Source organism: Pipra filicauda, unplaced genomic scaffold, assembly GCF_003945595.2.
Source record: "Pipra filicauda isolate LSUMZ 115617 unplaced genomic scaffold, ASM394559v2 scaffold215_size1667880_pilon, whole genome shotgun sequence".
Taxonomy (NCBI): Eukaryota; Metazoa; Chordata; class Aves; order Passeriformes; family Pipridae; genus Pipra; species Pipra filicauda.
This window is the reverse complement of record NW_024104327.1, coordinates 804712-831652: the sequence shown is the minus strand read 5'-3', so window position 1 is coordinate 831652 and position 26941 is coordinate 804712. Positions and strand designations below refer to the sequence as shown.

At 39.5% G+C, this 26941-nt stretch overlaps 1 protein-coding gene across 3 annotated transcripts in view; it reads right to left on the bottom strand.

The window, feature by feature from the left end:
* CUNH18orf25 (chromosome unknown C18orf25 homolog) overlaps positions 1-26941 on the bottom strand; it is a 42762-nt gene that overhangs the window by 6029 nt on the left and 9792 nt on the right. For 2 of the 3 annotated variants that reach the window (XM_027719993.2, XM_027719991.2), the window contains 2 exons: positions 21586-22402; positions 2796-2966 (listed from right to left, as the gene is read on the bottom strand). In XM_027719993.2, the coding sequence (XP_027575794.1) occupies positions 2796-2966; positions 21586-22309 (895 nt within the window). In that variant the 5' untranslated portion in view covers positions 22310-22402. Of the gene's footprint in view, positions 1-2795; positions 2967-14812; positions 15370-21585; positions 22403-26941 lie in introns of those variants that run through there. The other variant, XM_027719995.2, reaches the window with a different exon arrangement.

Genomic DNA, 26941 nt, shown 5'->3' with positions numbered 1-26941 from the left:
CTTTCTTGTAGGGGCAGAGACTGTTGTAGGGGCTGTATGTTCAGTTTTTGGAAAGCCAAGACCCCCGGTGCAACATCTGATCAGGACTAGCAAGGGAAGGAAACCCATGTGCTGCCAGGTGCCTGAAGGGGTAATTTCCACGTCACAAGACAAAAAATGTTTGTCAGCTGAACTTAAAATGAATTAATAGCCCAGGCAGACTTTTCCTAACATTACAGTTCAGCTGAAAGTTTCTTGGCAAATATCACTGACTGCCAGAAAGCCCAAAAATGGGTCATGGCTATTTCTTTATTAGAAGTGGTTGGTCAGACAGTGAAACATGAAATGGGAGTGCTCAGAGACTTTGATTCATGTGCTGGTGCCTCCAAACTGTCAGAGGGCAGGGTTAGATAAGATATTGGGAAGAAATTCTTGGCTGTGTGGGTGGTGAGGCCCTGGCACAGAGAAGCTGTGGCTGCCCCATCCCTGGAAGTGTTCAAGGCCAGGTTGGAGAAGGCTTGGAGCAACCTGGGATAGTGGAGGGTGTCCCTGCCCATGGCAGGGGATGGAACTGGATGGCTGTAGTATCTTGTATTAATGCCATACCACCCTTCTGCACCTTCTTCTAGACAGGCTAATTTCTGACAGAGGGGTAAAGCAGAGCAGCTTTTAAACAGCCCCAAGAAGAACCCTCAGAGGTATAAAACTGTAGTCCCAAAAAGCTTTCATATATTACCATAATTTAAAGTTCAGACAACAAAAAGATAATCAGCAGTAGTGAAACCATGATTAGCAGAGTAAACATTGCAAGATTAGCTGATATAAATCAGGATTACAGCACAAAGACAGATTTACAGCCTCTGGCCATACAAATTTCATGCCTTATAACATGCCCACGCTGTTAATTTCTTTGCACAAATGTTGTGATGATGCCTGAAGTGATGCCTTGTTTGCCCTACAACACCAGGGCTTGCAAAACAGCCCCTAAATATTTGCCCATGCACAAAGATGTGATAGCACAGTAAGATTTTTCACTGAGATAGAGCTTAAGTTGTTGTTGTCTTCCCATGGGAACACATTCTTTCATGTCTGCTAAACTAGATGCTGGTTGAAGATTAAATTTGTGAACAAGGTGCAAGATTTGAAAATTCTGCTTTCCCAGTGTGCAACCCTAGACAGGGTAGGAAAAGGCCAGGACTGACAAAGGTGCAGTCAGATGTGTACAGAGGCTGCAGGGCTCTGGGACAAGGTGTGTGCAGGAGGAAAAAGAGATTCATCCTCTCAGCTGCTGACACGGCCAAGGCACCAGGACCAAATCTGTTTGAACATGTTCCCACAGGGCCAGGGATGAAGAAGTCTCTTAAAGTTTTCTAGTTTTCTTTTACAAGCTCTACCTTGCAAGTCCCCTTGGATATAGGTGGAGGAAGGAAGAAAAATTTGTACCAGCACTGCAGCATTTTAGGTGGAAAGTGGAAGAAAGCTGGGTAAGAAACTTTACTTTTTATTTCCTTACACTCCTTTGCAGTACCAATCCATTAGTGCTATATAATTCAGATGATTTCAGCTGTTCTAATTCTTTTAAAAATCACTTGATAGAGGATGGGGCTTGTTAGTGGGCAAGTAGCTGCCAGTCATCTGTTATCCTGCAAAAAATACCAATGAGCTTGGAAAACGTAGGTGAGCTTCAAAAAGGCTGGAACAACATCCAGTCAGGGGCAACAGTGAAAATAATGCACATGGATTCTCATATTTAAATTATGGACCTGTCAACTCCACAGTGCTGGAATATCTCTTTTAAAAAGCCACATATTTGTATTTCTTTAAGCCTTACAGACAATGAAAAGTATCTCAGAGCCACCACGACACTCCCAGTGTGGGTGCCCTGTGGCAGGACACATTTGGAAAACACAGCATAGAACACAAACCTGTTGTGCTCCACCATGGCAGGAAAGAACTGTGTCTTATGAAGCTAAAAATCCTGAGGTGGGTATTAAAATATCAAATGGAAAGGAAGGCAGTGTGTTGGCACACCAGGCTGTGGGATGAAGTCGATAGGAAATACTCCCTGGTGGCATCCAAAGCACAGAAACGTTTCACGTTGTTGTTTAAGTCTTTTGTTAGTGAAGAGTTACGAGCACTTAAGTGAAGCTGAACAATTTTTATGAGCTACATGAACTTCTCTGAAGTCTTCCACAGTACTCCTGCCCTTGCTTTCCTGAAGGGAATTTCTTTGCTCTCTCTAGATGCTAAGCCCACCTACCAGCATCTTTTCACCCTTCATCTTTACTTGATGCTGGGCTGTCCAGTTTTCTAAGGGATGTTGGAAATGCGGATGGAATATGGGAACAATTAATGCTCACATTTTAAAGATATAAAGAGATAAACAAAAATTAAAAGACATACACAGACAATTCCAAAATGCAAAATGAGATTATGACCAGTTGACTGGCTGGTGGCATGGGCCATCACAATCAATCATTCAGGAACGAGTTTAGTTCACTTTCATTTAAGAAAACTCCCAACAACAAAACCCCACACCTAAGTTTCCCATACTACTTAGAGGGAAAAGGAGGAGAAAAAAATAATTAAGAAAACTAGTGTCCAAAATACATTGCAGGAATCTTTGTCAATTTCTGTCAGTTTTATTTTGGAATAAATATCACACCTTTTTAATAAGCACCTGCCCTGTCTTCTCACAAAATTCACACAGGGAGCTTTCACAGCTGTATAAACTACAAGAATACTGAGAGAAAGAAAGGGAGAGACACCAGCTGCGATGCTGGAACAAATGTCAGAGGCAGAGAATTTAAACAAACCTGTGTCAGCACTCATTTCATCCAGCAGCCCTCTGGTTCTCCAGGCAGATCCCGACTCTTGACTATTGTGCTCTTGAACTACTGCAGCCGCCAAGAGATTGTCCACATTTACCACTTCTGGGTCCGAGTTTGTGTCTGATATATCATAGTGAGCCACAATGGGGGGTCCATCTGCAGGAGAGAAAAGCAGCACGGGTTAGAAGTGTGAAAGGCACCTCTGAACGTACAAATAATTTGTTTAAGGATTAATGCAACATCCTATGTGGAGCTCTTCCAGTTTATAGCAATGAATTATATGAATTATTAAACTTCGGTTAATGAACATAGTCTGGGATTACAGAGACATTTTAACTTTGGCATACACAGAAAACACAAGTGTAAGAGAAACACGTTTATCAAAGTATCGGTTATTTGCGTATTTTTTACATTAACCCATAAACATCTCCGTATCTGACAACATTACATTTACAATCTTTAAAAGATAAAACCTCCACTTTAAAATAAAAGATAAAAAGTTACAGGACATTAAATTTGGCAGACAAGGTATTTATCTAGAGAATTTTACAAAAGTCAAGTGACAGGTTACATTATTTTATTAGGGCTGACTGAATAAATCTAACATTTTCATATAGCTGATCCAGTAACAATAAATTTTAACATTAGGCAACTTTCCTTTCATAACATTTACCTGTCAAGGGCAGGGGAATTTTTAAAAATTGCAAATTTTTTTTGTGTTTTGTTTTGTTGGGTTTTCGTTTTGTTGGTTTTTCTTTTTAAGATCAAGAATAACAAGAAACAAAAATATATGTACAATGAGAAAATATGCTTTTCATTCAATAGGATTACCATATGCATTTTTGGCCACCATAATAAAGGAGGAAAGAGGGAGATAAAATTGCTTACGTGATTCTGAAATCTGTTCTTGAGGAATAACAAAAAGCTATTTTTCTATCTATTTTGTTAGCACCGACTAAATTCTTTGTGATGAATGAAAATCACTTATAATTGGAAAGCATACCAGAAACAGAAGAGGCTCAGAAAAAAACCAGGCAAATTCAAGACAAAGATTAATGTGAAAGCAGAGAGAATGGATAAATAATGCAATTCTGGAAGGATGTGGGTGTTTTAGCTCAAATGCCTTGCCCCAGCTACAGCTTATTGACTCAGAGTAGATGAAAGTGCCTGCAGTTCCCCATCCCCAAATGAGAGGATCAAAACTTTTCTTTGGGCCAAGGCTTCATCCACAAAAACAAGGATGAAACAGAAACACAGGCTGGGCCAAAGCTCAGCAACTTTGCTGCTGCAATTCTTTAGCCCCAGGGAGGTTCTGAAAGTTGAGTGCCCGTAGGACTTTTTGTGTGATACACGGAGGGTGTAACTTGTAAGGGATAACACAAAATAATCATAAACTAGGAATGTGTTCAGGAAGACCCAACCTTCAGAGTTACAAAGCGACTAAAGAAATCTTTAAAAGTCACAAAGAATAAAATGAAAAGCCTTCTCAGGAAAAAAAAACCTGTTTTCTTTTAGGAGAGGTAAGTGGCTGCTGAAGAGAGAAAGAACACGATGAAATAAAAGTCTCAAATTTAATTCTCTGAAAAGCTGTTCCTCCGAGGTTTTTTTTTAGGTTTGGGGTTTTTTTTGGGAAGGGGGTGTTTTAGCAGCTTGGTGCCTGAACTATAATTCAACTCACTATCTTCAGGAAAAGCCTATTTTGTGGTTAGCAACACATTTCATTAAAGAGCAACATATTGCTTAAGTCATACTAAAGATCAGTTTGGCAGCAAGGCACAAAGAAATTCACAAAACATTTCCGATCAGACCTGCCCCCAGAACAACAATTCCATGAAACGATGTTACATTACAAACTTAAAAACAGACCCGACAAAAATAAATGAGTAGTTAAATGCCAATGTATTTAAAGACCAAACTGTTCGCAACGTGAAACGCTGATGATCATGACTGGAACAGAAGCCCTGATAATTAACTGAAAGGCAATCTTTGTCTTTTTAAAAGGCAATTACAAAATAATGGAATACCGAGTTCAGAATTAAGCTGGCTGATGTTCAGTTAATTATTTGTGACAGCTGATGATTAAATTACGTGCAGGAGTTACGACCGGACTGAGTCATGAGAGGCATGTTTTCCTTCAGTCTTATCATCAGAGTTCAGCGTGAACATATATAATGTGAGCTATAAAAATAAACAGTCGAGTGCAGAAGATACGAGGGTCAAGTACAATATTGACTGTTTGACCATTTTTTTCAATGGGTTATCTAAAATTTCAGGAGCTCTGGACTGTTCCTTCGGGCCTTTGTTTCCTTCGCTTCTTACTCAGATCTCCGAAAAGCAGAAGCGAAAATTGATTTTTAGATAGACATGCCTAAACGAGTAAAATTTGTATTTAGACAAAAGGCACGAATAGTCTCAAGTCAAAATTGTACCACTCCTACATGTATAATCATGCAAAAATGTATAATAAATGTATATACATGCAGAGTGATATTCTCATCACCTACCCATAGAAATAACTTGTGTGAAAGTCTTCATCAGTAGGAAATACAAGCATAAACTTGTTATCTGTAGCTCCACTCTTGTATCTTCCACACTTCCAAACAGCACACCTTATAACTTAGCTTAAATTCAGTATACATCAAACAGACAAAAATATTTTCAATATGATTTACATACTGCAATTATATTTGTCAGCATAATAGCCACCAATTTAACAATCTGTGGGGAAAAAAACCAAACAAGCTGCCTATTTACGAAGCAGTCACAGCAGAGATCTACTTTTTGCTTTTCTCAGCCTTGCCTTCAGGATCAGATTTGGAAATGAAAGGCACTCGACTCTAGGTTTATCCATATCTATCACTAGTAAATTACCTACAAAGCCAAGATAATGGCCATGATGCTGCAACAAATCCTGGGATTCCCAATATTTATAAAAGAAAAAATAAGCTATAAATGCTTACATCTGTTTAAACAAAAAACAAACAAAAAAAACCCCAAACCCAATAAAATAAGTTGCAGACAACTACGACCAGATGAAAGTTGCAGTGAAAGCATATAAAAAAATATATCTTCTAAATCTCCTCTGTTTCCAAAAGCTTGTTTCTTTTTTGAGTGCTACATGGATGGGACAGGAGTGGCTAAATGTGGAAATAAGTAATACTTGCCTAACCAACTAGGTGATCCTCCAATGATGTGATGCAAAGTGAATGTGTGGTAGCAAAAAATAAGGACAACTGGTTTCAGCTAGGAAATAAAGTGAAAAAATGCTTTCAGGTTGAAAAAGTAAAAGGATTAACTACAACCAATGGTGTAATTCATCATCTTTTCTTTACAAAAGAGACACTCCAAATAATTACTGACTGTAACAGGATTTCAACAGATTAAAAAACAGACATCAAGACAAACCATGCCAGAACCAAAACTTAATGTAGAACAATTAGGAGGTTCCCTGGTCAGTAATTTAAACAATCTACTTAAGAAAAATTGCATCTTTTGAGAACCCAAGATAGCTGGAAGACATACATTTCCCTGGTGACAAGCATTAATTCATTTCTAAAGCAATAAATGCTTGAAAAAGGCAAGGCTGAAAGTTAATAAGCACCAACAGCAAAATACAGCTGTTGACATTTAATGCTAACAGGGGGAGGGAAAGTCTGCTCTTTTTCTTTATTTTTAAAGAATTCAGAGGGAGAGGTCATCATGGGGACAGCATTTCCAAGTGCCCAATTCTCCCTCAATTTACACAGCTCATCAAAACTAATTCCGCTCAGAACAACTGAATCAGAATTCACATGCACAAAAATCCATGTCTACACATATCAGCTTTCATTTTAAGCTTGCAACAGAGAAAATTCAATAATTTCTCATCTGCTACCTGCTCCCATGCTTTTCACAGAGCCACATGTCAGCACTCAGCAATCTAAACAACCTTGTAGGATCCACACTCCTGTCACCCTTTACTTCATTGTAATGGCAGCACAAGCAAAAAGGGAGGAATCAACCATAAAGTTTCAGCCTTAGTATCAACTGCACAGGAAACACAAGGTTATTAGCTGGCAGAACCTGAATGAGGAATTTAGTCCTTGAAATCTATGGAGGCAGGCTGGGAGAGCTGAGGGGGTTCGCCTGGAGAAGACTCCAGGAAAACTTAAGAGCCCCTTAAAGAGGCTCCAGGAGAGCTGGAGAGAGACTTGGGACAAGGGGCTGGAGGGACAGGACAAGGGGGAATGGCTTCCCACTGCCAGAGGGCAGGATAGATGGGACAGTGGGAAGAAATTCTTTCCTGGGAGGGTGGTGAGGCCCTGGCACAGGTTACCCAGAGAAGCCGTGGGTGCCCCTGGATCCCTGGAAGTGTCCCAGGCCAGGTTGGACAGGGTTTGGAGCAACCTGGTCTAGTGGAATGTGTCCCTGCCCATGGCAGGGGGGTTGGAAAAAGATGAGCTGTAAGGTCCCTTTCAACCCAAACCATTCTGTGATTATAAGCCATTATTTCTCTTTAGCTTTCTTACTTAGTCATGCAGTGCTGAGCTCATCACCTAAACTCCCACCCGCTGTAGCCAGAGAGAAGAACTTCAGCCAGGTAATCCCATCCTGGAAACTGCAGCCTGGAGCATCTCCATCTCCCCTGCTTCCCCAGCAAACAGAAAGAGCTTAGGCACCGCCTTACCCAAGACACCTCACTTTTACAGTGCTCAAGTTTGGCAAGCTGAACTTCTGCCTTAGGATTTAAACTTTGCTATGTTTCCTCTACAAGTAGTGGAAGAAGACTGAAATCTCCAGAGGACTATCCCGGTTAAAATAGTTTTGAAATTAAAAGCCTAATTTCTGTGGTCTGAATTGCCCTCTGGAGTCATCAGTGACTCTTGCAAGGGAAAGACACAGAGCCATATTTAGGTGTGAGTATCACCCCAAGCTTTAAGACACACAGAACAGGTACAGTTATAACAGCAGCAATAATTACAGCACCTTGTTCTTACAAAAAGCTTTCCATTAGTGGACCTGGAAGAGCTCCAAGGTGGTTATTAACCTCCGTCCACCCACAGGGGAAACTGAGGCAGGCAGAGATCTGCAGCTTGCTCAAGGCTAACAGGCAGAGGAGCTGGGCTTTGCTGAAAACAACACTCCCTTCCAATTACTGAGCTACTTTTAAGTGGTGGATTTTTTGGGGGAGTATAAAAATAGTGCTTAGGAATGCTTTTGCTAAAGGTACAACTGCTAAAAAGGCTACACAAGAGGTAATTGCAAGCCTCACCTCAACAACTTTGCTGTGAATGTGGGCACTGATGGTCTCAGTCTCAGTACTCTAAATTGCGTTTATTTCTACATAACAAATGAGAACACTGAGACATTTTAAGATAATAAAATACCTAAGAATGCCCTCATTTACAACTGGTGCTTAAATTTAAGAGATAACCCCATTTACTGCAAGATTACACAAAACACAGAGTTAAGGGACTTAAATACCCTTATAAATTTTAAGATCAGCTGATCATCACTGTAATAGAAATAATTATATTTTGTGTGCCAAAACCTAAAAGATTTATCTTAGGCGACTTGTCAAAATAGCTTTACAGTAGTAGACACATCAGTAACTGATCCAAGCAGAAAGTATTGATACACAAGACTATAAGTGACAGGTTTTTTTGTTTTAGATAAGCAACAGAAACCTGGTATTAATTAAAACATGACCCAGAGCTGCCATTTCAAAAGTATGCAAAGTTCAAATGGCACAAACTAGCTCAACCCTACAACAATTCACAGAGGGGGATGGGGGCAGATCATGTCTGCTTTTTTATGTTGTTTAACAACATGAACCACTTCATTGCTATTTTTATTTATTTATTTATTTATTCCAGGTTACAGTAGTTACATTTCTAAATTTACAAGGTTAAGCAAATAATACATTGTAAATACAATAAAATCAATAGTAGTGTAACAACATTCTCTCTAAAATTATAAAGTGAACTTTATCAGTGAATCCACTTTCCTCACATTTTTCTTCATTTCATACAGTAAAGCTTTTGTGTTTAGGTTTTTTTTAACCATGATAATAAAATAAAATCAAAACAACATGATCAAATTATTATCTGTTCTCAGACTGTGCAATTTTTAATGTATCACGTGAAAAGAGATCTCAAAAATTCAAGTCTTGCTGAACAACATTCATTCTTTCAGGCTTTTTGATGACTAGATGGAAAATAGCTCGGATTCTTTTTACCAAATTATAAATAAAGATAATAAATAATTTTTCATTGTGCGTTAAGCAAAGGCACATGGAATATGGCTGTGGATTCAAAACACTGGGAAGTGGCATCCACTTTATATCCCCGTATAGGATTTATTTTCTGTGATGCTGCCTAACAACGCATTAATTATGGCAACAGATATATTAGCCAGATCTCTTCCCCCGTTTCACTTGCAAAAGCGTCTCAGGAGGGTTTTGGAAACCATCCCACCCTTACACAGCCATGACAGGCAAAAAAAAAAAACAAACCAAAAAAACCCACAAAACTCCCCGTGTAAACACAGCTTACATTAGGAAAAGGCAGCAAACACACATCCCCTCCAGAAAAACATCACATTTTTGCAAGGACAAACTGCATCTTCCCTTGGAAGGACTGACACAGCTTTTTGGTGGTCCAGAATAATCCCCTGCTCCATCAGCCTGCGTTTGAAACCCCTCCTAACTTAATAAGCCTGTTTTCCATGTGCCTTCATTTTGCTGATCCAACACCACGAGACCAGTAAAATTTCTGAGAAAGAACCGGTTTCCAGCTCCGTGTTTTTGCAAGGTAACTGTCCATCTCTGTCAATCAGCCCAAATGTTTTGGCTTCTACAGCACACATCACGCAGCACGTTTGTTCCAACGCCTCCACGTGTAACTGCAGCAGCCACACTGCAGACCCTGATTAGTTTAAAAACATCTGCTCAACTGGCCTGAATTACAAACCCTCATCAGGCACAGACTCCCCTTAAGGTCAGCTGAAGGATTCTCTGGCCAAAAACTGCAGAGCAAATTCAATTTTTAATGAGATGAAATTAAAACCATTAAAACCAGCAGAAAACTTCTACTAGTATCAATGGGGTTAGGATTTAATTTCTTAATGCCCTTGAAATATTATTTTTAAAAGAGTTTTACAGTATGTGGATACAGGAAGAGATAAAATATATTAATAAGAGAAACCAGTGATAATAAATATGTTTCAATTTGTAACATAACTGCCAAATGTAATCCTGTTTTATTGAAGTTAAGATTAGTTTTCCAGTCTCAACTCTAGCAGCTCAGACAAAAACACCTCACAATTCTGCACAAACACTAAAAGACACTGAACTTAAGAAAATACAGATGTGTGTTTCTGCCTGAATTATTTTGTCCCAATACTGTTAAAAATGACACTGAGGATTTTACATTGTCTTTTTGTTTGTCCCTGCTCAGTTATTTTTGCAACAGAAAAACTGAAAACAGTTTCACCGCCTTAACTTGAATTTGGTTTATGTTGTATGTTAATTTTTTTCTAAATAAAACCTGACCATTCAGATGTTTTATCTGAAGCAAAACCCAAAATCCTCGGAGAAATCAGTGTGTGAAGGGTGGAAGTTCCTAAAGACCTTCCATACCAAACCCTACTGGAGGGACAGGGAAGCAGCACGAACTACCTGTGGAAGAACTTGCAGCCAAGGCTGCAAAACCACTGCACACTGAAGCCCCTGGACATCTAAGGCCTCCTAAAAAGGGACCAATTCTAGGAAGAAACCCTTTAAATTTTTATTTACTGCAGTGTCAGTTTGACATTTAGTAGAATTTCAACTGAGCATTTATATAAAGACTTACTTCCTTTACCTGCTGCTAAATTCCAGCTCTGGGGTCATCACAGGTATTCCACTGCTCCCTTGCTGAAACAGCCCCCACACTGAAAACATGTAATTCAATGTTTACAATGACAATATAGGAGCTTGGACCAAAGAAGCTGTGGCTGCCCCATCCCTGGAAGTGTCCAAGCCCAGGCTGGATAGGGCTTGGAGCAACCTGGGAGAGGGGAAGGTGTTCCTGCCCATGGCAAGGGGGTTGGACTGGATGAGCTTTAAGCTCTTTTCCAACCCAAACCATTCTGGGATTCTGTGAACAGGCCAGGTAAGTTTAAACTGGCACTATCATCCCTGGAATTACACCAGTCTACACCATCTACACCAGCTGATCTGACTCGATGCATGTGACTTTTTCAAACCGTAAGTAAAATTCCTTAAAGGAACTAGAATGTTTCTTTACACCATTCTGAAGTATAAAACCCAGGGCAATTAGGGAAACTAAATTATCATCGGTGGTTCTCCACGTCTGTGCAAAACTCCTACTGATTTTTCCTCTACTTGTCAAAGGTGGTGGTTTTGAAGTGATTTGATGAGATGTGAGCATAAACATACATTCAAAATGCAACTCTGGGAAAGTAGAAGAGTTTCCTTCTGATAATCCTAAAATAGTCTTAAATAAGTCAGACAGCTCTCATGAAACACGGAATGGGTAAGATTAAAATCTTTGTCAAAATTTCAGCTGAAGAAATTTTAACTCCCTGAAAGTTTCTAATCAAAGCTCTTTGGAAATAAGAGCTTGTAATGGAAATCACAACAAATTTAACAGCAGCCGTGTAATATAGTAGAAATATTCCCAGGAGGGAAAAAAAAAAATAAAAATCTGAAACTCTATATTGGGAATCTGTTTTCTCAAAGAGATGCCAAAGGCTGCCACACACACTTAAAACAGAGACTCATCACTAGTATCGGAATCTGAAGGTTGGTTTCTGAATCTCTCAGATTCAGAACACAAAGGTAGAAGAGAGATGCTCCTGTTAAATGGCACAGGCTGCCAAGTCCTTCATCAGGTAGGTTATACTACACCTGAACAGCAGAAAGGAGGGGTTCCCCTCTCAGTTTCAGGCCAAACATAATTCCTCACGTGGAAACCCAGCTCGTGGAGCAGATATCCAGCTGTGTGGATCAACAAACACTCTTCGTTTCAAAGGAGATGATTTATGACAAAGCTGAAGATTCAGCTCCAGTTTTGAGCCAAGTGGAAAGAGTGACCAAAGAATATTTACCATTTACAACCACAGGTGTTTTTAACACTAGGTAGCTTTTGTGGGGAAACTAAGTTAAAATTATACCTCATATAAATTATTCTCTCAGTCTTCTGGGTGCCTTGAGATAATTTTATCCTAGAAAGAGTACAGCTTCAAGGTCTGTATGCTCAACTACTGTCATCCTCTGCTTGTTTTCTCATGTTCACAGCTGCTTGCATTGAAAATAACAACTAACAGTGATGGATAAAAATAAAAGGTTTTAATTTGTTGCCTGCAGTAAACAAATCCATATTTTTATCTATTAATACACTGAATTATTTCAGTATTTTTCTTTTTCTTTCCTTTTTTTTAATTATTTTTTTTTTATTATTTTTTAAAGACTACCTGACCAACATATTAAAGATTGGCAGAATTTCACTGGCTACATCCCTAATGAAGTTATTATCCATTTATGAGATCCACATGTAAAGGTGTTTCAGTCTGAGAGATAAATAAGTTCAGCTGAACTCCTTACACAATTTGTTCTGAAATACCTAATTGCTCTCTATATATTATTTTACAAAAAAAGGTTAAGGGCATGCTTACAGACATACACATTAAAAGAAACCAATCACTGCAAAAAGCTGCTTCTGCATGCAGGGGAAGATTTATAAAGTTGTCATGCTTTAAAATATGCTGCTCTTACTGTCATCATAAAGGTATTTAAATATATATATATATATATATAGGTATCAAATCTATGAACACCAGAAGGATCCATTTTGGTGATTTTTTTATATCAGCAAATACTCTTCCCTGAAGGATCTTGTATTTTAAACAGATGAGGACAAGTTGATCAAATTGCAATCAAACACAGAATAACTCGTTTAACTTTTACCTGAAATGCACACAATTTCAGACGAGAGAGTTTTCTAACAAGTTCATATCAAAATCTTTGTATAAAAATTATGCATGAAGGTGATCTGAAAAGAACTTTATCCCAGTACTTAAAAATTATCTCCTGCATAGTCTTTCAAACAGTTACTCTGAAAATAACACAGCTCTCTAACCTAATTTTTTTTTTTAATGAAGGCATCACATACCTTAAAAAGAAAAAAGTCTATGGCAACAATAATGTTAAAAGACCAGTGTGAGTATCATGCTGATAACAAAAAGCATTTCTTGAGTTCCTGTTACAGGTTTGATCCAAACCGCCACATAAATTGATGGAAAAACTCCCACTGACTTCAGGGAGGGGGGAAAAAAAAAAGCCAGATCTACAGAAGATACTGTGGTTAGTTCCAACAGGAAGAAAACAAATCACACTAAAATAACTAGTAAAAAAGTGACTGTGGTTTAAAAAGCAAAGTAACACAGCTAAAGGAGACCTACAGTGTTCTCTTTACTTAAACTATGTCTGTGCACACCTCCAATTTCCACTGTAAGAATTTTGATTTGCATTTGCATTCAAAACTTTTATCAAGTTCTACCTGATGATAAATATACATTTTTTGGTAGCTACAGAGAAGTTACTTCCCATGAAGAAAGGCCTTAACACAGAGGTGACCAAAAAAATCCCTGTAACAACAGTAAGTAAGAATTAAGTAGAGACTTCTAATACACACTTTAAATTAATCCTACTTTAAACATCACAGTTTCAAGCCTGCCTATTCAGGATAACTCTTAGTATTAAAAAAAAAAAAAAATTAAAAATCCACACAACAGCAAATTCTTGTATTATTTAAATGAAACTAATGCTCTGGCATTCCCCATCACAAGTAAATAATGATTTCAGTGGCATTCAAGCATGGTTCAGTCTGACCCAGACCAGCAGCCCTTCAGACCACCATGGTGTTTACTTATCTGGCTGTCAAGCCTCCCTTCAAATTCCTGTGCCAAGAACCAATCCATCCCCTGACTGGTGCTTATCTTGGGGCAGACAGGACTATTTTTATTCCAGCATGAAGGATGTGGTTTGTCCATATATACAGGAGGGAAGCAGCAGTGCTTTGTGTGCACAGGTTGGGTGTGACTCATCCCACCTCAATTCAGCCAAAAGTTATCTCGTATAAACTGCTGATAAGGGAGGTTTGGACAACTAATGGAAGAGAAAGACACTGCTGGGAGGAGACATCCTCAGCAGGGGCTTATCTCTTCCCACTGACTCAGAAGGAGACCCAGGGAACAGCAAACTGGACACCTGGAATTAGTGGAATGACTTCCACCCAAACCAAACACACACACAACACACACACATATATATAAATATATATATACATGTGCCTATTTGTGCACACAGTTTAAGACAGCTGCATCCATAAGCATGCCATGTGCAACACTGCAGTGACATTGATTAAAAAAAAAAAAAATCTGGACAGAAAATGAACTACTAGATGGGAGACAAAAAAAAAAAGTAAAAATCCGTTGTGCACAGTTATATATATCTATCTCTTTCTAAATATTTAAGGTAAGCTTATTTACTGCTTCTGCCTAAAAAGGAAGAAGAAAAAGCTAATGTGTGATGTGTTCAAGCTGCAAAACTTGTGAGTAAGTGGAGTTAAGGAAATGTCATGGGTCTGTATCTAGTCTGGGTCTCTAAAGTACTTTACCTCCTTAAATATAAAACTTATTTCCTTATATAAATGTTTTAACATGCAAAAAAGGGCATCTGGATGAATACCCTGAATGCTCCTATTGTAGCAAACATAGCTCTACTGCTTTTGGGGTATCTAAACAAGGATTCTAAGTTATATTTTCCCAAGTTTGGTGATGAAAGCTTAGGGTGGTTCCCCTCCCCAACACCTTTAAAGGTGTTTATATGTGTGTGCTGGCACATGCATGTGGGTATGCTGTGATTTTTTTTTTTTAAACTACATATATTCTCTATAAATTAGAAATAACCAAACGATACCATGGCAGTAAAACCCAGAAGAGAAAACAAAACAAACAAATACAAAGAGAAAAGCAAACCTCATTTTTCAGCATAATCCAAAAATAACATCAAGATTGCAAAGATTTGATTTTCTTTTCCCCTTCTCCCCCCCCCCTTAAGTTTATGATTGATTCAGATCAGGCTCTGCAATATTCCCATTCTCTGGAAAGATAGGTGGAAAATTGTTATTAAAAGTCGCTGGAAACTCGAGAGTAGCATCGACATTCTGATAGCCCACGTAAGAATTAAACGACTGCTGAGGAAGTACTTGGCTATCAGGCATCTGTATGAAAGCCCCTGACTGCGTGGTAGGGGGGATTCTTTGGCCAACTAGTTGAATTTTGGGTTCCCTGGGCTCCAGTTGCTGCTTGCTCTCTTCGTCCGTGTCAAGACGGGTTAGCTTTTCTATCCACATGCGGAATTTCTCCTCTGTCTGCCTCTGCATCTCGGCAAAGCAGTTCATGGCCTCTTCCAGGACATTGCCTATGCAGTTCCTATCCCACACGGTGCCCCTGTCAAGCAATCCTGGAATTTCCCTGGTCGCTCCTCCAGATCCCCCAGCACGACTGAAGCCAGCTTTAAAGACATTGAGGCCATTTGATAAGTCATCGTTAAGTAAGAACAAAATATTGCTTATTAAGGCATGTTAACTCAGGAAAACAACTTTTCTAATTCTGTCCCTGGGATATGACAACATGAGAGGAATTGACAAATATTAAGCAACAGTTATACTGTCAAAGAAAGGTAACATTTTATACTCACTGAGGTTATAACAGAAATTTTGGCTTCAAAATTATTTTTATTCTAGAAGTCTCAGGCAATTCTGTCAAAAAAGTCTGTTTTTTTCAAGAAATAAACCAAATTACTCCAACTCCCTCGCAATCTCTGTTTTGAATTCAAGTGAGGGTGCAAAAAACCATTATACATGTTCAGTCCTGTCAAGCTGTGATCCAAAGTGCTACTGTTCAACTGATAAACCTTGAATAATTATGTGCATTTTAGTTACACACTTGAATCCTTTTATAACGGGCTGTTAAACACAGACAAAACTGTACACGAGATAACAGGGATAAAGGCTGATATAGTGGCTGCAGCACCTGAAGCAGCCAAGCCCAAAGCTCTTGGTCCAGTTTTGGAAAACACAGTGAATGGGGATGAGGAGAACACACAACACAAATATGGGATAATCTGTGAGAGCTGTGCTAACACAGGAGGTGAGAGCAGCCTCTGCCCGGTGTGATGGACACAGCTCCATCACAAGGACAATCCACACAACAGCAGTGACCAGCCTCACTCCAACTAGGACCACGCCCTCCACTGGCATTCCTAGAAAACAGGGAATGTTTGGAATGGCATTGTTCTCCGTGCTACTATCCATCAAAAAGATGTGGGAAATTACTAGCTTCGGGATTATGAGAAAGAAGTTCAGCAGCAAAAGGGCCATCCTCATTACCTCACTCTTCATATCAGTAACAAAAGGCATCTTTTTGGTATCTGTATTTCTAAGCTTAAGAGTCCACTCAGGAATTATCTAGGAAGCAATAAACCTTCAAGAAAACAAAGCTCTGTACCTGTTTGAGGAATCATAAACAATATGTGCATGCCATCCAAACACACAAACGTTACCTCAGGTAATTCCAAAACAAGACAAGCATCACATTAAGCTACACAAAGCAGCTACAAAACCCGACAATTTAATATGTAAATGTGAAACTTGCGGCATCCCCTAGCTTAAGAGTAATAGAAAATACCCTAAGAATGAGACAAATTATTGCACAGCCTAAGCAAATATTTACTAATAAAAGCATAAGGCACTAAATCTTTATTGGGATTTCACTGTGTACACGAAATTACAGTATTACTTAAACACCACATTCTTTTCAGGAGCTATTTAAATGAGGTATACACAGGTCCTTCCATAACAGCTAAAGAAAGACCAGGATTATTTTCTTATTTATGAGCAGTTACAAAACCCCTTAATTTTTAAGTCTATTTCCCCATCTGTTTACCTATCAGACAGGCTGGAAATTCAGCATTCAGGTCCTCTGCTCAAAAATAATTACTTTATAGCAAGTAATTTACATCCCTCCTACTGCATTTTAACTACAAATAATTATGTAATATGCTAACTTATTCCTAAAAGATGGGTTGGTTACTTCTGTGTATTCAATATCTTTTTCATCCCTGAAAAAAATATTTCTCCTGTTCAATTACTCCTAGCATCGAACATCCAATATAATGCAGCTTATTTGTCACTGGTCGGGGATCTTATCCTAAAATCAAGGAACTAAATGACAGTCTGATTTCCACAGGCTTATTAATAGGTAATGTTAAGTTCTAATTTATTAATTTATATTTAATTTATTACTATTCAAGTAAAAACTATTGATGGTGATACATGAGACAATCTACCTAAGTTTTTAAAGTTAAGAATGAACTAGAATGATAAAGTTGACAAAATTGTTTTGTAAACTGAAGAAACTATGTATTAAAATATATATATAACCCTGCAATACTATTTTTAAAAGGCATCAGTCATAATGCATCTACAATTTACAGCAGCATCAATGTTTTGAATGCTTGCCTTGCAGTTATTATAACAAGCCTTATTCAATCTTTTCTTTATTTCGGGGTTAAGAAAAAAATTAAGCCAAAAAAGTAATTTTATATATTAAAAATGCTAGCATTTATTTAACTAGTCCCTCCTCTGTCTAGAAACTTAAACCTCTGTAATGGTTTTTTTAAGTTATGCCAAGTTTACAGGTGAAGAAATTTGCAGTCACAAAGGGGTCAGAATCCAAGATTCGTATCCTATTTTCAAGACACCAGCTCCTGCAAAACAGCACCTAAGAAATGCCCCAACACTGTCTCTTTATGAGATCTATTAAGTACTAACCAAATCCAAAGTTATTTAATTTAGGAAGTCTGACAATGTAAAAATTTAAGATATGCTTCCCCTTCATTCTAATTAGGAATGGTTGATTCCTCTGTGTCATTCATGCCACAGATTTCCAAATTAACATCTTACTGCAAACCACTTTCGATAGACTATGTTTTTTTCCTATCTGTTAAATATAATTGTCATTCTGAGTAGCTTGCACCAAATTCATCCCTTGAGAGATGCTTCTTCGAGGGTCTGTGCACAGTTCTTGGGAGGAAGGAACATGGACACACTGTGCCCCCCCCCTTTGGGTTTCTGCGTATCAAAAAACTCTTCTCTTTTTTTTTTTTTTTTTTTAACAAAGTGAGCTGAGACTTTTCCAACATCAACACTCAAACTTTTTAATAGATTTTTCTGAAAGCCTGAAACATGAGTCACTCCCACTTCAATTCAGATTTTTCCGAGTAGCAGAAAGCACAATGGTAGTGAAATGCCAATATTTTCGTATTTTTAAAAACCTCTTCCTTTTTCCAAGAAAGAAGTGTTTACAGAGAAATAAATATTTATTCCCAGAATTTCTCTCATGCCAACTGTATTCAGAGTCAATTTGCAGCATCAAAAGTGAGACTGTTTAAAGGAGTAACTTCCAGCAGCAGCAAGTCCAGCAGAACCTATTCTGGGACTTTTATGCTATGTTTATATGGTGTTTAAGAATGGTAAAATCCTAAATGCCAACAGAGAGGCTCAGTCACTAAAAGATAAAAAATTGCTTCTCATCTGCAATAACCCAAAGATCATGGCATTCCCTGAAATAAAGAGCCCAAGTTTACAACTGCTCAGGTCAGTGAAACAATTCTCATGAGCACACATGAAGTTTAGACTGAACCCGTATTTTCAGGTGTAAAATAACACCACGGGATGCATTCAGAATAACACAACTTACATTGTGCTTATCTCCTGTGCAGCTCATGATACTTGTATTGAAGTACCACCAGCAATATCTCAACTCTTCAATCTTTCCTGAGGAGAAAACCAAGCCTGCCACTATTTTAATCCCCAGTACACTTGAGTTCAGCAGAGAGAACTGACTCTCTGTAGCACAACTGCTCTCCTAGCAACTTCATGGCATTATTTTCACTGAACATTTTCCTTACCTTACAAATTTAGCCAAACCTATTTCAGAGCCAGTGGTGCGGATAGTTCAAAAAAAAGATAACTGCACTACTTAAATGGAAGAGGTTTAGTGACACACCATGAAGGAGTACTGTATTCTCAAACGTGGCAGTTTAATTTTCAGACCACACACAAGCAAACTTGCTGCTGTACCCACTCCCTGGGTCGATAATTTAAGAGCCAGAGTACATGTCATGAAGGCCACATTAATTGTCACTAAAAATTTTAGAGCATCTCTGTTGGCAAAGCTATTTTTCAGACAACAGATGGTTGAAAATAAGCCCCGACTGTAAGAGGTGTTGAGTCAGTAACCAACACTGCAGCTGAACTGTCCAAATACAGGCAGACTAAGGGGAACATAGGCTACCTGGAAAACTCTTCTGCATCAATGTGTACAGACTTCTTTTAAAAGGAAAGGCAAAAGTTTCTTCACGTCCTGACACTGGAGTTAAATCTCTCAGTTTCTGACTGTGTGCAGAGGACACTCACGGCCTGAATTTCCAGTCATGCTTTTTAATACCCTGTGTTATCTTCTACCTACACGTTTGTTCCCTAAATTTTGAGGATATTCACAGTGTTATGCTAAGTGCACTAAAATGGCTTTCTAATCAGAAGAAGGACTGCAGTACTTTGCCAGCTCCAGGAGGGAGGATCACAGATGGCACATGAACCCACCACTGGGACGGAGCTCTGGGAGTTCGACTCCGACTCGTGGTTCCACTGCATCTGTCATGACCACAACATTTCCTCAGACCACAAGCAGCACAGAATGCATTTTTTTGGCCACACTTTGTCCTTATCTCTACAGAGAATATTTTTCTCCTGCACTTGTGAACTGTTCCCCACAAACCAGAGCTGTTCCTATTTAAAGGAGAACCGCAACGTGGCAGGTTCACGTCGCACCAGATGGCACCAAAAGGGCAGCTCAAGGGTTTCCATGTCTTAAATGGAACTTAGCATCAAGCAGATGACACATGCTATGGAGTAAGAACAAATGTTAGTGTTCCTCAGGATGGTTTGTGCACTGCAACACCTCGTACTGCAGGTTAAACTGGGCTTTGCTGTCATCACCACTAAATTAAGTTCGTCCTTGCAATGCGATCGTTTCACCACAAGCATCTCATGGTTAAGACCAAGAGCCCAGTGAGACACTCAAAGTGCCCTGGAATGGTTTCAGGTCTCTGCAAAGGCAGTCAGAAACCCAAGCGAACCTGAAAATACCATGTGGTGCCCTCTGGCTCACAAGGTACTTTTATGACTTAAAAAAAAGCATATGACCAGAGGGATTTATTCTGTGAGTTTTGGGGTTTTTTGAGAGGTGGGGAGGAACCAGTCCCAAAACTCAATGAAACAGTCTTCTTCAACAGGCTTTAAATCGGGCTTTAATTCCCCAAAGTGTAAATATAATGAATAAAAAGGTAGAAGCTAGAAAGCCTAACTACTAAATTGGTAAAAATAATTTTAGATCTCTATTAAAAGTTTACTACACAGTAATTATAAGAGGAGATTATGCCTTTCCCAGACTTTCTAAAAATAAACGTTTACTTCCTTCGTGCAACCTGCTTCCTAGCAGGTGTGGGAAAAACGCCAGTTTTCATGGGGACAGCATCATCCACCATAATCAACTCAGTTAAAACAGTAATTTGTAAAACCTGCTGCAAATATTTTAAATAATTAATCTAGCAAACTTTAGTTCAGCAACTTAATATTGCAGTTTTCCTTTAAACGTTCATGCCCTTTGTAAGATTTTTCTCAAAAAAACCCCATAAAAACACCTTCTAGCATAAGAGGCAAAAAGGCATGTAACCCAGTAAAAATTGGCAAGCCAAAAGGTTTATTTTTATTTCTGATTTTATTTCTGATTGCCATAGGATGATGGTTCTGTGTTATAATATGCTGCAAGAATAATTCACACAAAATCCTGTCCACGGCACTTGAGGTAATAAAATAACAAAGACTCAGCAAACAAAAACCTTGAAGAATTCAACCTTCTTTTGCTAACAAAATTACAAGAAGGCCCCTATAATTTGCTAGCTCACATCTTAAAACAAATGTGTCAGAAAGTAAAAAGTGTAGAAATTACTGAACCTTAGGACATAGGAAAACAGTGGCAGCTCTGTCTAGGATATTGAAAATTCAGGTGGGACTGTAGCTTGGGCACCTGCGTAATCATGTTTATATCCTAAAATAGGTGACCAGCTGCAATCTGCAAGAACTTAGAATAAGGCTAAGAGGCTTGTCATGCACTGACATGTCGAGCTGAAAGCACAGAACAAGTGCAATAATGGCCAGGGCCTTGCTATAACACAGGCAAGAGGTCTGCTGTGCCATTTCTAACATAACTGTCAAGCTGTGGTCTTTTTTTGCTAAAGCAAAGCTGGCCACTTATCTTAAGAATTCGATTATCACCATCTAATGGGATTTGACAGCACTGACAGGAGTTCATATAGGCTTACAAAGGAAAAGATCTGAAAACTCCAGAATTCAAAGGTAGTCCTTCCTCCCATTTACCATTGCTATGCTTTGTTGGTGTGCAAAAGTGCACCAAAACCTCAGAACAGATTTTAATATTTGCCCACGTCTCATTAACACACTGCAGTCTTCAAATTTACACAGAGCTGCAGTTCTCCTGGTTTTGTTTTGTTTTTTTGTCTCAAGCGTCACTCATCTAACTTAGCATGACAGCTGAGAAACGATGTCAGATGCCTTTACAGTTCAGTTTAAAAAACATCCTCTACCTGGTATCTCTGCGGTGATTGTCTTGCTGCTCCCTGAAACCTCTTCGTCGTCATCGGATGAGCTGGTGCTGGAGTCACAGGTCAGGTCGCTGTCGCTGGTGCTGCTGTCCTGCAGCAGGTTGTACTTCTTGCGAGCAGCTGCCTCCCGCTTCTGCCTCAGGAGCCGGATCCTCTCTTTGTGCTTTTGGCTTCGGTGACCCTTTGCCTTGGTAACTCGACCGTTCTGCTTATCACTGGACTGTCGGTTTTTCTTGGCAGCCATGGTTGAAGTTTCGCTCTCGGACCTGGATCTCCTGGATTTCCTCCCAGCTGCGGCCCCAGACACTGCAGAAGGGTCTCCCTCTGCGACAGCTTCGGCTTGACAGGGCTCATTCTCTTCTGTGGAAGACAACGTGTCTGAGTCAGCCAAATGCCCACTGGAAGAAGGGGAAAGCATGCACTGATTAGAAGAGTCACTCTCATAGACTCGACTGCCTGTTGGCTTGTCGCTCTCCGTGGATGCCAGCTGGGACTCAGAGGAGTCTCGCCTCAGCTCCATCAGCAAGCAAGGCATGGAAGAGAGCACTGCAGAGTCTGCTGGAGTGGGCATGCTGTCCTTCTCAGTTTGTGTCTCGAGCTCTATAGGTCCGTCTTCATCAGGAGCAGTCTCTTGCTTTTCAGAAGCCTTTGGTGGAACTTCTGAATCAGCAAGTTCTTCAGCTTTTCCCACTGCCTCCATCTTCATTGCAGAGCAGAAAGGTCCTCCTGGTGTTAAAGCATTGAGCACGGGGTCTGGAAGAGTGGGTGAACTATATGTGGTGTTCAGCAATACAGCACCCTGCACAGGAACAGAACAGTAAGAATAATTTAAACAAATAGCTCACTCATCTCTGCTCTTCACAGTATTACCTGAACAACCCATTGCTTCCAGTTATAGACAGTATGGTTCACAGAATCCCAGAATGGTTTGGGTTGGAAGGGACCTTAAAGCCCATCCAGTTCTACCACCCCCACCCCCCCCGCCATGAGCAGAGACACCTTCCACCAGCCCAGGTTGCTCCAAGCCCCATCCAACCTGGCCTTGGACACTTCCAGGGATCCAGGGGCAGACACAGTTTCTCTGGGCAACCTGTGCCAGGGCCTCACCACCCTCACAGACAATTCCTTCCCAATATCCCATCTAACCCTGCCCTCTGCCAGTTTAAAGCCATTCTCCCTTGTCCTGTCCCTCCAGTCCCTTGTCCAAAGTCCCTGTCCAGCTCTCTTGGAGCCCCTTTAGGCACTGGAAGGGAGTCTAAGGCTGAAGGGAGTCAGGCTGAAATGCTGTATGGTGCAAGAGAACCATGAAAATACTTAAAGGACAGGAACACCAGCTAAGGAAAGAAAGGTTGGCTTAAACTGGACAACACAAAGAAGATGAAGATGACAAGACTAGGTCTGCTAAATATGAGGGGGAAAAAAGCCACAAACCCAAAACTCCAAAGGGTAAACTCAGCGTTTTCCTTCCAAAAATAATATGCAGACTGCACACTGCAGTATGCAATAAAATGCATACTGCAAAATACAGGAACATATATATAAAGAAAAATATTTGTGATACTTGCACTGAGTAAAACTCTCTTGAAAACATCTTGAAAGAAGAATTTCTGGAGATAGTAACTTAATGTAAACAGTAAATAGGAACAACTTATTTCCAAGGCCACAGAAAAGCATCAACAAACCCAAATGATGAATACACACGTTATGAGGCATAAATGCATCTCAATACTGCAATTAAATCCGTATTTCTACGTAATTCATTCACAAATCTACATTATCCAGTAATTCTCCTACTACAAAGGTAAGTAAACCAGAGATTTGACAACTGAACAACTGGCCAAGACTTCTGCACCGTGGGATTTGTATCGTACCTGGTAGTGCAAATCCCAGCTTTGCTCTTGGTCATGCAGTTGGAAATGAAAAACACCTTCTCTAAGAGTTTTGAAATGTACAGACGGGGAAAAGAAAAGTCTGGTCAGACAGAAACCAGAAGCGCGTTAGCCTGGCCGAATGAAAATATATTTAAATAACCATACTAATAACTGCAGAACAGCTTCTGCCCTATTCAGCCTTTTAGCCCGGGGAGCACAATGAAGAGAGCTTGACACGAAGCTAAAGGGCAGCCAAAGTGAACTACAGGCTTTTTTATACCAAGGTCCTGCTTGGGAACATCATTTACCTCACAGCTCCCAAAGGGGGAGTAGGACACCTGTACTTGCCTTTCCATGTCTCTGGCCTGATAGCCATAAAAAAAAAAAAGACATTTCATCAACACGTTGCCACCTTGTTAACAGTCTAATTATAATCATTTTATAGGATTTTTTTTATTATTAAGTGGGATCTTACTTTAACTACTCCAACCACACTGGTTTAATCCCTCACACAGCGATCAGTGAATTATATTTTCAGTGAGTTGGCAGCACAGGGCAACAACACTGACATGTGTTTCTTTGTGCATGGAAAAAAATACCTGCACTGGTGAGGTTTGTACTCTCTGGGTCCCTTCAACTGGTTATTTAGACATCACCAATTCCAGTATCAGTATGTATATAAACCAGAATTTTGTCTTTCTCTCACTGGAAAAAAAAAAATCTAGCATGACTCAAACAGACTTTGCTGCAGGGAGGAATACAGGCAGTTCAGAGGAAAATATCTATGCCAATGAAAGCCTTGTCTCAAAGAGTGAAAAAAATGTACTTATTTAGTTCTACTTGAGAAATGTATAGATCAGCAAGAAGAGACTATATTAAAAAACTCCCACTCCTTTCTTGCCACTCACTTTTCCTGCAACAGTACTAGAAAAGGTAATCTCAAGGTGGTGCTAGAGAGAGACCATTTCTTTTACTGCAGTGAGAACAAAGCACTGAAGAATAAGTTGTGACGCTTACAGACACAGATGGATACTTAATTACACACTGATTGGAAATGTCATTCTTTCACTAATCGACAGATACCAGAACAATTATTTTAAAAGGCAATTCTGTAAAAACTTCTCTGCTAGATTTCTCCACCAGAAAAAACATTATTTTCCAGTCACACACAGAACACACTGGTATGCAGAAATTATTAAACCACTACCTGGAAAACATCTTGAAATTGTGGACTCATTTCTAAAAGCACATCATTTGTACACAAGGAAATCTGAAGTTCAGTTAAGAAATCCAGAAGGATTTTGAAGGTCAGGTTAGCAAAGGCAGCCCAGCCTCTCCAACAGTTGGCTGCTACTAACAAGGATGAGTTTTGTCCCTTACTCTTTTCCCACCTAATTGTGACTGCACAGTCATATTCTCTCCTTTGCACCAGAACCTGTTCTTGGGTAGGTTCCTTTAACTAAGTCAGCAGAAATCAAAATGAGAAAGTAAGTGAAATTTTCTGCTACACCCATCAGGAAGGAGAGAAGAGAGGGTAAGCAGAAACTATCCCTTTAGAAAAAACACAAATCTGATGAAAAGCTACCTGCTGTTTTGTCTCATCACACCCTGAACTCACAGGTTCAGCCTAGACACAGGTGAGGGTCCTGAGCAATCCCTTCACAGCACTGTTTGCTCTGGGAAGGCATTTTTGCAGATAAAAAAAGTGATTAAAAGCAGAAAAAACCCAGAGCTGACAGGAGCTTCCTAAAGAACAACTATCACGTAATATATACCACTGCACTAAGAGTTATACTGAAGATGGCAGGTTTCCCACAGCAGAGAGGCATCAGATTATAAAAATAAATAATGAAATAGAGTTGCAGAGCAGCAGATCAGCTGGATGTGGGTGCCTCTGGAGAGGGACCCTGAACAAAGAAATCCCCAGGCAATTACACAACTTACGCACCAGCCCCTCAGGCGCGTAGTCTGCGCCTCTTGGCCTCTTTGGTCTGGGGTCTTCCTCCTCTATGTCCATGTCCATGTAGGCAGGCTGTTCAGCCCCCGTGGAGCTGCAGCTTTTGCTGGTGGTTGTTGTCTCCTGATCTTCTGGTGTGAGCTTCTGGCGCTCACCAGCAGAGCACATATAACTAAAACAGCCCTTGACTCAAGGTAGTCAGCACTGAGCAACAACTAAAACATCGGTGTGTTATCAGTGTTCTAAATGCACCAAAGACAAAACACAGCTCTGTATCAGCTGGTAGGAGGATTACCAAGAAAAAGAACTCCATTCCAGAAAAATATCTCAAGGTGTTAAGTTCACAGCTTGCTGTGAACTCTGAGGTTGAAGGCTCCATCAAGTCCAGCTACTCAGGCCAAGCAAACAACAAACTAAATCATACAGTATTATATATTAACAGTTAGAATGTTCCTCATTCTAGTTACATCTTATTTAAGCTGAACAAGGAATATCTCTCAACAGCCTGAAATACTTAATAAACACCATGACACCTTAACCTCAGTTGTACATTGTCATTTCAGGTGCTATTTGAATGGATTACTGATAACGAATGCCCATTTTGTACAAAGCAAACCAGCTCTTTTTTTCAGAAGCTGTGGACAGGACAGATTCTTACTTCGCAGGTATTACATTTTTCACAGCAGCCTGCTGTTAAAATCACTTTAGTTTATTCCTAAAACATTTCCTCTTAATCAGAGTCCAACAAACCACTTCTTTTCCTGCTCATCACCTTCTTCTGCTGATTCTAGCAATTGCTTAAATGAAAAAAGTTATCTAGCAGAACATTGCCTTTTAGTGCCATTTTAGTTAGTGCTGAAAGAAAACAATTTGGACAACCCACCTCCTCTCACCACTTGCCATTTATTTGCAAGCTGCAATTTTTTTAAAAAATGAGAAACTGTACCTATATTATTGCAGCAAATAACATCATGTATGTTCTTTAGGCTTGTGTGACTACATAAATGAAAAGTTAAACTGTATTGCTGCATACAAGCTAATTGTTCAGAGTACATAGCTAACTGGAGATCCTTCCAGATCCTTCCTGCTCACAGTTCCAATGCCACAAAAGTCAGTTATTTTCATCTAAATCTGAATATATGTTTGATATTTATATGAAATTAAATACTACAATGGCTTGTTCTTACACAATTATTTCCATCACCAGTGGATTACATTATCTCACGCAGATGAGCACAGATGGAATAAATCAGAGGTGTGAAAGAGGTAATGACAAATGCATACAACACGGGCTAATAAAATTATGTTAAACAGCTGACTATTTTTAAAAATGTAAACACACAGGCAAGCTCGTCAAGAACTCTGAAGGTAATTTGACAGACTGTGTGTCTGGGGATGGTGGGTTAGGAAAGGACAGAAGCAGCACACAGCCAGGGCTGACTGTAAAGCACAGTTCACGTCAGCTTTGTAATACAGGAAAAGCTTTTGGCAAAAAACAAAGTTATTCTGT